At 45.0% G+C, this 12,882-nt stretch overlaps 1 protein-coding gene across 5 annotated transcripts in view; it reads right to left on the reverse strand.

Moving 5' to 3' along the window:
* The window catches only part of ARHGAP15 (Rho GTPase activating protein 15), a 681,588-nt gene that overhangs the window by 594,601 nt on the left and 74,105 nt on the right, over positions 1-12,882 (reverse strand). For all 5 annotated transcript variants that reach the window (XR_009760509.1, XR_009760510.1, XR_009760511.1 and 2 more), the window contains exon 4: positions 6,932-6,990. Coding sequence is in view for 2 of the 5 variants with exons in the window: in XM_061608868.1 (XP_061464852.1) it covers positions 6,932-6,990 (59 nt within the window). In the remaining 3 variants the exon portion in view is untranslated. The remainder of the gene's footprint in view (positions 1-6,931; positions 6,991-12,882) is intronic.

Consider the following 12,882-nt stretch of genomic DNA (forward strand, 5'->3'; position numbering starts at 1 on the left):
GAACACCAGGATATCATCTAAGTAACAGATTACATACGTGTCCAACAGGTCTCTAAACACGTCGTTCATGAACTTTTGAAAAACTCCTGGACTTCCACAAAGCCCAAACGGCATGACCAGGTGCTCAAACTGACCATAAGCGGTCAAGAATCCCGTTTTCCATTCATCTCCCTCCTTCATTCTGATCAGATTGTACGCTCCCCTCAAATCCAGCTTCGTGAAGACTTTTGCGGAGCGCAGTCGGTCTAGCAGCTCTGAAATCAGGGGCAGCGGGTAGCTGTTAGGGATGGTGATCTGGTTCAATGCGCGATAGTCGTTACAAGGTCTGAGTTCCCCCCCTTTCTTTTTCACAAACAATAGTGGCGCTCCAGCAGGGGACTGTGAGGGACGTATGAATCCTCGCCTCAGGTTTTTATCCAGAAATTCCTTCAGGGCCTCCCTCTCAGTCTCTGTGAGCGAGTAAATTTTCCCCAATGGGATGCTGGCTCCTGGCACGAGATCAATCGCACAGTCGTAAGGGCGGTGTGGGGGGGTAGAGTCTCTGCCTCTTTTTCATCAAATACATCTTTGAATTCCTCATACTTCAGCGGCAGGGTCACTTGCTCGCTCTCCTGCGCTGCCGCTGCCAAGGTGTTCTTGATTCCTTCGGGTTGACAGTTCTCCTGACAATACTGTGAGGTGAACCACACCACCACCTCCTTCCAACTTATCTTGGGTTCGTGCTTTGCTAGCCAGGGCATTCCCAGAATCACCTCAAAGTTCGAGAGATCTGACACGTATAGCGAAATGAACTCTTCATGCCCAGGGATTTGAAGTTTCACTTCCTCCGTGGCCTGTGTCACCCCTCCTGACTTCAGAGGTCTCCCATCGATGGTCTTCAAACATAGGGGAGCGTTCAGTTTCCACCGGGAAATTCCATGACGCTTGGCTAGCTTTGCATCAATAAAATTTGTGGAGGCTCCACTGTCAATCAAGGCAGTAGAATTAAACACCACTCCTCTGGAAGTTGTAATCTGAATAGGTAAGACCAACACCCCTTTTGAGGGAGGTTGGATCGTTGGAGGGCCTTTATACAACGCGGCCCCCAGTCCACCGGCCTGAACGTGGACTGGGTGTTCTAGTTTCCCGACAGCTCGGCTTTCCCCCCTTTCAGTCCACAGTCTCTGGCCACATGGCCCGGTCTTGAACAATAAAAGCATAAACGTTCTCGACGTCGTCTTTCCTTTTCTTCTTCTGACAATCTTGGCCTAGCCCCTCCTTGTCCCTCAGTTGCATTACCTGCCGCCCCTGCAGTGGAAAGGGCCTTGCTGTGGGATGCCGAGGCTGAGTATCTCGGGACCTCCTGCTTCTTTTCCAGGCGTCTTCCTTCCATCCGGTCATCTATCTGTAGGCATAGCCGGATTAGCCCTGGCAGGTCGATGGGAGGGGTGGTCCTGGCCAGCTCATCCAGGATTTCAGCATTTAATCCACTCCGGTACATAAACATCAAAGCGGCATCATTATAACCCGTTTCCTGGGACAAAATTTTAAAAGCGTTAGTGTACTCGGAAACAGTCCCTTTAGCTTGCTTCAGAGCGCCTAGCTGCCGCGCTACTGTTTCAGCTCTTTGCGGGTCTTGAAACATCTCGGTCATCTCCTGTATAAATCCTCTGTATCTTCTTAAGACAGTATCCTTTCTCACCAGATATGGAGTCACCCATTTTGCAGCTTCTCCCTCCAGAAGGCTAATCACGAAGGCGACTTTAGCTCCATCGTCTGGAAATTCTGTGTGCCTGACATCCAGATATAATTCACATTGAGCCACGAAAGTTGCCAACTGATCACTCTGTCCCGCATATTTTGGGGGCAATCCAATGGGAACCTTTACTGTGGCAACTGGAGGGGCTGTTCGCATCTGGTCTATCATGGTCTTCAAGGCTTGATTATCCGTTTTCAACGCCTTGACGGCTGCTAGCAGGGCTTGGACATCCGTCTGCAAATCAACTACCTTAGTCTTCAAGAGTTTCACTTCTTCCATCTCGGAAGTGGGGTTCGTTCCCCCCCCTGCTCCCTTTGACATCTTGTCCCAGTCAAGTGAAGAGAGCGTTGAGGGTGATTGAGGTGGCTCTGTCAAGCTGTCAGGCCCAGGATGAGACTCAGGAACCAGACCAGGGGTTGTAAGTAATTCAGTTTTTATTAGAGTAATGTCCAAACAAAGACTGCGTCTTCTCATGAAGCAGTACAGAAATACAGGTCCTGCGGCATTGAGAGAAAGTTGACAGAGCAAGGAGCTGCTTCCCGCTTCTTCTTTAAGAAGGGGCCAAACGGGTGCGCAACCTTTCGCTCCTCCTTAACTGCCCCTCAGGTACTACCCGCCTTCCCCCCCTTCTCTCTTGTCTTTTCAGATGTCTTCGTGTGCGCGGCGAAGGGGGAAGCATCGGCCCCTCCTCTTCTGAAGTTTCCGATTCCAGTATGGGGGATGGGGGGGCTGATGGTAAACTGCCTCGCGGCTTTTCTGCCTTGGGCAGCCCTCCCTCTTCTCCCTCCTGTTCTGAGCCTCAGAGAAGGGGAGGCGTGGGAATGTCCAGGGACGATTCTGAAACTCCAAAGCTCTCAGGCTCTCCGTTGCTAAGCAACCCTATCTCTGGCATTTCCTCTGTTTCGTCTTCGCTCCACTCGGGCGAAGTTGCTCCCCCTCCTCCCTGCCATCCGTCTGAATCCCCTTCTTCCAACCCCCCGGGACCCCAACTCTGCCTCCCGACAGTCTTGGAGCTGGCTGTGAGGGTCTGCACCTGGTGTTGGGCCGAGGAGACAGTAAACTAGGGTTGCTGCTGGTGTACCGTCCCCCCTGCTGTCCAGCAGCTTCTCTGACTGAGCTGGTGGAGGTCATCTCGGCTGTGGCGTTGGAGGAGCCCAGAATGATAGTGCTGGGTGATTTCAGTGTCCATGCTGAGGCTGCCTCTAGTGTTCTGGCTCAGGATTTCATGGCCTCCATGATGACCATGGGGCTGTCTCAACTTGTTACTGGCCCAACACATAGGGCAGGGCATACCCTCGACTTGGATTTTGCTCCAGATGGAGGAAGGGGTGGTCTGGAGATAGCGGGGGTGGATGTCACCCCATTGTTATGGTCAGATCACTTCCTGGTGAAGTTTAGACTTATGGCTCTGATCCTTCCTTGGAGGGGTGGTGGACAGATTAAGATGGTCCACCCCCAGAGCCTAATGGAATCCACTGGATTCCTGAATGCCCTGGGGGAGTTCCCAATAGATAGAGCAGGTGACCCTGTTGAAGCCCTTGTCACGCTGTGGAACAGCGAGGCGCATCGGGCTCTTGACACGGTTGCCCCCGAACACCCTCTCCGGAACTGTGGAGCCCAGCTTGCACCTTGGTACACCAGTGAGCTAAGGGCAATGAAACAGGCTGGACGATGGCTAGAGCGCAAGTGGCGAAATAAGTGCTGTGAGGCTGGTCGGGCATGAATAAAACATCATAACTATGTCTACTGTGTGGTGGTGAGAGCAGCGAAGAAGGCCCACTTCTCTGCCTCCATTGCATCCTCAAGTAGCCATCTGGTGGAGCTTTTCCATATTGTCAGGGGTCTGTTGACATCATCTCCAGGAAATGGAGTCTTAGACCCTTCGGAGGCCCACTGTGAATGGTTTGCAAGGCACTTTGAAGGTAAAGTTGCTCGCCTCCATAGCAGTCTTGATGCCCCATCCACATCTACTGTAGTCCCCAATGAGGTGTCCAGTGCAATGTCTGCTGCAACTTCTTGGGAACAGTTTCAGTTGATGCGGCCTGATGACATGCACAAGGTGCTTGCAATGAAGCTTATTAAAGCTTGCCGAGGGGGTCTGATTGAGTGGATCAAGGGTGTGGTCAATGCATAATTGTGAGAGGGAGTGGTTCCAGCCATCTTGAAAGAGGAGGTGATTCAACCACTCCTGAAAAAGCCCACCCTGTACCCATTGATTTTTGACAACTACCGACCGGTTGCAAATACCCCCTTCTTAGGGAAGGTGATTGAGAGGGTTTTGGCGCAGCAACTGCAAGTACTCTTGGATGAAACAGATTATCTTGACCCATCCCAGTCTGGGTTCAGGCCTGGTTATGGGACTGAATCGGCCTTGGTCGCCCTAATGGATGACCTTTATCAGGAGAAGGACAGGGGGAGTGTGACCCTGTTGTTCTTACTTGATCTCTCAGCAGCTTTTGATGCCATAGTCCATGGCATCCTTCTGGGGTGACTTGGTGACCTGGGTATTGAAGGCACTGTTTTACAGTGGTTCTGATCCTATCTCCAGGGTCGTTCTCAGAGAATAGGATTGGGTGACTGTCTTTCGGCCCACTGGCAGCTGTGCTGTGTGGTGCCGCAGGATACCATCTTGTCCCCCACGCTGTTTAACATCTATATGAAGCCCTTGGGTGTGGTCATCAGGAGCTTTGGGGCAAGGTGTCAGCAGTATGCTGATGATACCCGGCTCTATTTCTCCGTAACATCTGAATTGGGAGAGGCTGTGCAAGCCCTGTACCGCTGCCTGGATTCGGTGGTGGGCTGGATGAGGGCCAATAAACTGAGTCTGAATCCCAGCAAGACGCTGTGGGTTGGTGGTTCCTGAGTTCGGATAATTGGTCAGTTGACTGCTTTGGATGGGGTCGTACTCCCTCTGAAAGAGCAGGTCTGTAGTGTGGGGGTGCTCCTGGATCCATCTTTGTCGCTAGAGGCACAGGTGACCTCCATGGCCAGGAGTCCCTTTTACCAGCTTTGGATGGTAAGACAGCTGCGGCCATTTCTGGATCAGGATAGCCTGAGCAATGTTGTCCACACAGTGGTAACCTCTAGGTTGGATTACTGTAATGTGCTCTATGTGGGGCTGCCCTTGAGGATGGTCCGGAAGCTGCAGCTGGTGCAAAATGCAGCAGTGAGACTGTTCTGCACAATATAGGAAACGGACCTGTAGTGTGGCAACACCTACCCTGTGGAATTCCCTCCCTTTGAATATTAGGCAGGCACCATCTCTGCTATCTTTTTGGCTCCTTTTGAAGACTTTCCTCTTTCAACAACCTTTTAAGCTGAGACCTATCCCAGTCTTCATGTGTCAGAATTGTTTAATATGTTTTTAATAATGTTTTTAACCTTTTTTAAGGTTGTTTTTTTTAAATGTTTTTAACGCTGTTTTGTTTTAATGTATTTTAAGATCTGTTTTTATGATGTTTTAAAGTGTTTTAGCGCTTTGTTTGCCGCCCTGGGCTCCTGCTGGGAGGAAGGGCGGGATACAAATTAATTAAATAAATAAATAAATAAATAAAAATAATAAATAAATAAATAAATGCCAAATAAAGACAAGGTTTCTCTGCCTTAGCAAAATATAAGTTCAGCAAAAGGAATTGTACACTTGAGAAGATAAGGCTCCTACAATTTTTGATTGCCAACAAGGTTTTTTTTGTGGGGGGGGTTGAGAGAAAAGGAAACCCACCAAAATACATTAAATGCATTTCAAGCAATAAAACCATTTTGAGTCGCGTGGCTGCCCCAAAGAGACAATACAGTGATACATTAAAAGGAGATACAAGTCAGCTAGAAAGCTGCATTAGTAGAGAAGTAAAACATGTGACAATCAAATTTTAAACATCTGTAAAGTGTTTTCATGCAAAATGAAAAAAGCTAGCCTATATGGCTGCATAAAATATAATGTCAAACTTCAAGCTGGTTTTTTATATAAAACTAAAAGTAATGAACTTCTAAAGCTTTCTTATTGTGACCGCTGTATTTGCATTCTAGCAAATGAACACCTGATGGCAGCACACTATAAGACCAACACAGTTTGCATTGCTATATGTTCTTAAAGAAGTAGGGATTTAAATTTTGAGTGGGCAATTCCAGATTCATAACAAAAATAATGGAACCTCCATTTTCCCCACGTTTAACCATATGAAAAGAAAATGGCAGATCAGGTATTGCTTCCCTATACTGGACATGCACAGTTGCTTACAGATTCCTAAATGTATGTGGGTGAGAGTTTAGAACACGTCAAAAGCATCGTCAAAATAACACAACCAGATTTAGGTAACATTTCAGTTTGCAGACATGCCTCACTTCTTTGTAGAGGGGCCAGATACAAATGATGACAGGGACCATGCACGTTTAATAGTTGTGTGGAAAAAATAATTTCAGCAGGTGTACTTCCTTCCTAGCTATCCTAGACTGTACCAGCTCGACAGTGAATGCAGTGAATCACCTGTCAATGACCACTATCACTATAAGGAAATCAGAGCTTGGAAAAGTTACTTTTTTAAACTACAACTCCCATCAGCCCAATCCAGTGGCAATGCTGGCTGGGGCAGATGGGAGTTGTAGTTCAAAAAAGTAACTTTTCCAAGCTCTGAAGGAAATACAGATGTATGAATTTAGACACAGAATTATAAAGCTTAAACTGCCTCAAAAATCTGCTAATCCAGCCTTAGAATCCTGATATATTTTCGACACACAAAAATCACTAATTACCAATGACAGTTCCAGCTCCAGTTTGAAATGCAACCATTTCCCTTCCCCTCAAATTAGGATCTGGGCAGAATGATCCATGTGCTTGCCACTGCCTGTTTCACTTACTCACCCTGAGGCTCAGAACAGAAGTGGCACAAGAACTACAGTTTGCCAGTACAGCACCTGTTATAAAACTGATGAAAGCTCAGTATGATGCACTTGTTTCTAAAATATTCCCCAGTTCACTTTTTTTCTTTTTAAGCACTCTCTTTTTGGTCTTTGCTTTACTGTGTGGATTCGAACCTAAGAAAATTAAAACCTAGCAACTCATGTTGTATATTGCATGAAATTACTATGATATATTGAGCTTGATCCACAGGTCAAGCTCTTATGGCTACTCCATCAATTGATAATGAACTTCTTAGCACTTTTCTTATACTATAAGATTGGGTTATTGCCTCATACCTTAGCTTCTTGCCTCCATCTGCAATTTTAGCTTTTAGAAGATACCCTTCTTTGATTACCTGCAGTAAAGAACAAACATATGCTAAATTCTTACTTGTGTTTCAATTTTTTTCTAAATTGCCATAATGTCAAATAAAGCAGTTCCATATGTTTAAATATATGTTCAAAAATTCAACTTAGTCCTAGATATGCTGTGGTCAACAGATAAACCAGGTATTATGAGTTATCAGGTTGGTTCCAAAGTCTGAAAAATGAGCAGACATGCTGCAAGAAAATATATCAATTAAGGGCATTGGCAGGACTGGCATGGGTATTTATCATAGAACTCTAGAAGGTTCTGAACTTTGCTGTGCGCAGGAGCAGAATCCATATGTGAGACTGCAGAGAGTCCATGACTGCAGAGAGTCCATGATACAGAAATTGACACCTCATTGGTTGGGCAACTCCCTCACCCCAGTTTGTATTTAATCTGCTCAATGTATGACCTCAGGATGAATGGCTTGTGTTGTGGTTCATCACTGTCTCAACAAACCTCCCAGTAAGTTCCTTCTTTTCTCCTGGGACTGCCAAAACAACGAGCTTGTCAGCCTACCAGCAGGCTACAACATTAGACCTGTGGGCTGCATTTGACTCGGTGGGTCACACAAGCTATACAGGTCTGACTTAGAAAAGCAAGCATTTAAGTACACTGTTGCACAACTTTATGTAGGGTTATCTCTAGCCATAAAATAAGTTATTAAATTTAAAATAAACTTTTAAATTAAAATATACAAACACTCCACAAAAGATACATATATAATATTGTTTGTTTTTGTTATATGTAAACCAAATTTTAAAACATAAATACAAAAACGTATGCCACAGTATCAAGAGCATACTCTGCATTTTTATGAACAGCTGAGGTTTTGGAACATGTTGGCCAATGCATATGCTACATAATACACATTCTTCATGAGCCCCTAACATTTTTGAAACATAAACTATAGGTATTAATGCATAGATTTATATCTGTCATTCATATTCTTGGGCCATATATTCAGTACTGAAACCACAGTACTGAAATCACTGCACCACAGACACGTGTATATGAGTTGCATTGATGATCTTCTGTTAAAATGTTTTCATCAGCGTTATAGGTAGCAATGCATATATTTGTGTATGTTGTTCAAACTCCCGGGCCATATTTTCAGTACTGAATGCAGAAGAAAAATAACAGATGTCTCCAAAGGACTATGTCTCAAAATCGGATTGTTGATCCACTTGGAAGCATACTGTTGTTCCATGCAGCAATGCAAAGCTATTTTGATTATGTTCACATAAATCATTCAGCCTTCTCCCAACCCATGGCACCAAAGTTATAGCAAACATCTGGCCTGTTCGCTTCTCATTCTGTACCTTAAATATGCACATTGGTCTTGCCAGGATATGTTCAAGGAAGGAAGATGTTTTCCCCTGGCTAAAATCTGAGTTGGAGATGGCTTCTGTTTACCATCCAAGCTTCAGATTTGTTTCTCTGAAACAGATCCCAATTTTGGTCTCTTTTTTTTTCTAGCCTAAATAGTTTATTCCAATGGAATCAGGCAACAAGCAAAATTGCAGCTCTGGGCTGGCACAGTTATAACAGTGGGGAGGCAGTGGATCATAGGAGTGCACACTCCCTTCCCACAGTCCATTACTTTGAACCTATGCCAAATGACATATCAGAGATTGGAAACATTACATCTAAACCGCATCATAAACAGACACGTGTGTGTGTTGAATTGGTGATCATCTGTTAAAATGTTTTCATCTGGAGAATTCAGGTTACCCTTTCAGTTCTTCAATAGATGTCTGACATGAGATTACTGAACATGAAATAGCCTTACAGCACATCTTATTTTTAAAATAAATATCCATCATTTGTTTGTTCCTTTGTTTTGTTGTTGCCCTTCCTGCACCTTTCCAGCTGAGGAAAGGTTGAGGGAGGAACAGCCTTGAACACAAACGAACACAGAAATAAGGCAGAAGAATTCAAGGGCTCTATTTAGGAAAAGGATCAAATGGCGTGTCTTTATTACTTTTATACTTGTTCATATTTCAAACAGTTAATGCATCCATGTGACTGTGCACTGTTATATCTCTGTTAATGTTTATCTGTGTTGAATGTTTTACATAATGGCAGGAAAAATATGAAGTGGGTATGAAAAGTTATTCAGAAGTCTTACTGAGAGTAGTGGGGCATCTCTTTACGGAAGGTCTGCATTCTGGAGCGTGACTGGATAGGAGGGACAATTGCCTGGAGGAGGAATCTTAAGGTAAAAAGGAAAGGGAATCAATTGGAGGGCAGAATGTTGGGGAAGGAACAGTTAAATCAGTTAATGGGGCTGGGGGACCAGGTTGGAGAGTGGATGGATTTCTGAGCAGGAAAATGTTTAGGAGATGAGATGTCCTGTTTTGAAAGGTTCTGTGTAAAAACAAAAGTAACAGCAAAGAGATTCATAGCATAAACAATACTGCAACAAACTTAGCTTGATATTTGTTTTTCATTTTCTTATGAATAAAAATCTATTAAATTGTCAATCCTGGACTCTTTCCCATACAATTAATATTTTAAAGGTTTGAACACCTATCCCAGACCAAAGTATTAAGGGTGAGACCATTTCAACTGTAAGATCCATCAAATAATTATTTCTTGCAGGCAAGAAGCTTCCATGGATAGAGCAATACTGTTGACAAAGGTATCAATTGTCAACATTCATTTTATACATAGTTCAGTGATATAATACACATTTACCCATGATCTAGTTTTATACTCTTTTTAGGTAATATATGCGTGGATTAACCATGTAACTGGAGACAATGACAAAGTAACTTCCCATTTCCCCCCCTAGGATTGGGCAACATTCATATGGGAAGGATTCACTCTAAGCACATGCTCCTGGATCCATCTTTGTCGCTAGAGGCCCAGGTGACCTCAGTGGCTATGAGTGCCTTTTACCACCTTTAGCTGGTAAGACAGCTGCAGCCGTTTCTGGACTGGGATAGCCTGACCACTGTTGTCCACACATTGGTAACCTCTAGGCTGGATTACTGTAATAAGCTCCATGTGGGGCTGCCCTTGAGGTTGGAAGCTGCAGCTGGTGCAAAATGCGTCAGCGAGACTGCTCACTGGGGCAGGGTATCACCAACATGTCACCCCACTGCTGAAAGAATTGCACTGGCTGCCCACTTGCTACCGGGCCAAGTTCAAAGTTCTAGTCTTGCTGTACAAAGTCCTATACAGCTTGGGACCAGGATACCTGAAAGACTGTGTTATCCCTTATATATCTAGTCGATCACTGCGCTCTGCAGGTGAGGGCCTTCTGCAGATACCATATTATCAGGAGGTCCATTCTGCACAACATAGGAAATGGACCTTTAGTGTGGCGAGACCTACCCTGTGGAATTCCCTCCCCTTAAATATTAGACAGGTGCCATCTCTGTTATCTTTTCAGCGCCTATTCAAGACCTTCCTCTTTCAACAAGCCTTTTAAATTGAGACCTTATCCCTGTCTGTGTCTGTTGAAATTGCTTTTTAATATGTTTTAAAACTTTTTTTAACCCTTTTTTAAAAAAAAGTTATCTTGAAAGCTTTTAAAAATGTTTTTAAAGATGTTTTGTTTTAATGTATTTTAAAGTCTATTTTTATGATATTTTAAAGTGTTTTTAGTGCTTTTGTTTGCTGCCCTGAGCTCCTGCTGGAAGGAAGGGCGGGATATAAATCAAATAATAATAAATAAAATAAAATAAACATATGGTTCCTCAATGCAGATGTTACTGGAGTGCCATAGACGTGGACCATAGAGAAGCAGCTCCCACACATTGTGGCACCATTTGGTTGTGCCTCTGTTTCCATTAATGGAGAGAAGGAAGGTTCTAGCTGCACAAAAGAATGCAAACATTGAATGGTTTCCTCCTCTTGAAGTGAATGGAGAAGTACACTTGCATAAATTCTCCAAGTAACATAGTTCTTAATTACTATCTGAAAGAACACACTAACATCTGACAGAATTAACAAGTAACAGGTGTAAAGAAATTGCAAAGGAGTTTTTCCTATAACACACAACTGACTCATAGAGAGAGAATGAAGTGATAATACAAACATAATTCCAGGTGGTACATATAGTTAAGGAGGTTTTGTAAAAACCTTATGGCTAATTATGCTGGCACTGAACCCAATGAGAAAAGCATTAAGGTTCCACATTTCATAGAACAGTAAAATAAGATGCAGATTCCAGAGATGGCAGTGCACCAGTCCCAAGCATTGTTGCACCATACCAGATAATAAACAGGTATAATCACTGAAGCCTTCTATATTGTAACCTAAGAAAAAAGCAACTGTGTGGCAATTGGACTGGAAGACTGGCTTAAAAATACCTACCTTGCTATTATCTTCAATAGGATTTGCAAAACAATTACTGAGATAATGTCTCTGCATACTAGATCCAGCCTTGCCATATTACATTCCTGCCTTATTCCATATACTTACTTCCAATAAACTATTTTACTTCTCCATACACAGTGTAAACAACTGAGTGACTGCCAGAGTAAATTACAAAGCCCATAGCAGAAATGAAAGAAGTGACATCCATCTTAGAAAAATAAGCCTATCAGCACACTCGGTCTTACTTATTTGGTCTTTTGGTCAACAGGTAGCATTGTGCGTGCGCACATGCACACACACACACACAAACTTTTTGGATCCAGAGTTGGGTTAACAAGTTATTGTGTGAGGGACAGTAGTACAACTCCTGAAGAAGTAGGGCATGGACTCATTATACGGTTTGAACATTACTGAACAGTCACAAGTGCTCCCTTCTTTGGGAATGTGACAGATTTCCCGCCATCGTTGGACCCAAGGGGCTCTGGCAATGGTGGGCCTTTGCAGCCATGCTAGGGAAGACCTGGCATGGCTTCAAAGCTCCTTCCCTTAGGCGCAACATGGCCATGTACACCTGTCACATAGGGGGCAGAGCAGGGTGGCTAATTAAGCCCTGCTCTGTCTCCCCTCGGCTTCTTTCTGGGCTTACGCAACAGCAGAGCAGGTCATGACTTACCTTTTGGTTGCTGCCTGTTCTGTTGGGGAGTGGGGGTGTGGAGGGAGGCTGAGGTGGCGGCGAGGTAGCAGAGGCGGTGTGGCAGCAGAGGCAGCTGTGTGGTAGCAGAGGCAGTGGCATGGCAGCAGCAGCAGGCGGCGTGGTAGCAGAGGCGGTGCAGTAGCAGCAGGTGGTGGCGCAGGAGCAGCAGGCGGAGTGGCAGCATGGGGACTGCCAATGGGCCTGGTCTGGGCCAGCAGCAGCAATTGGTAGAGCAACGACAGCAGACAGGATTCAGCACGGCCTTCCTGGCAGGCCTTCTGGGCCTGCACTGTTTGAGGGAGCAGTGGGCCTATTCGCAGGGGCTGCTGAAGGTGGCGTGGCCTGGTGGTATTCCCAGTGGGGGGGTTAGGGATTGCTGGTTGGGCTTTCTTGGGCCTGGGGTCTGGTTGGTAACCATTAGTGTTTTCCCGCCATTTCGGCAGGGGGTTTTCTGTTTCTGAGGGGTGGCAGATGGCCATCTGCAGGTTTCCCGCCACTTTCAGGTTGGGAGTTTTGCTGCTCCTGGGGGGTGGTAGCCATTTTGGGGCAGCGGGCTTTTGAGGTGGCCATTTTAGGCCTTTTGGGGTACATTCACAAAAAAAGGTGGCCATTTTGGAGCACACTTTGCTCCTTTCTTGTGAGTGGCCATTTTGACCACATTCTGCTGTCTTGTGTTTGATAGCCATTTTGAGGAGCCATTTTGAACACATTTTGCTGCCTTGTGTGTGGCGGCCATTTTGGAGTGGCCATTTTGGAGCATATTTTGCTCCTTCGTGGGTGTTGGTATCCATTTTCAGTAGCCTTCTTGGATGCTTGTTGATCTAGCTGTTTAGATTTTTCTAGAAGGGTTGCCTG

Source organism: Rhineura floridana, chromosome 2 (assembly GCF_030035675.1).
Source record: "Rhineura floridana isolate rRhiFlo1 chromosome 2, rRhiFlo1.hap2, whole genome shotgun sequence".
Taxonomy (NCBI): Eukaryota; Metazoa; Chordata; class Lepidosauria; order Squamata; family Rhineuridae; genus Rhineura; species Rhineura floridana.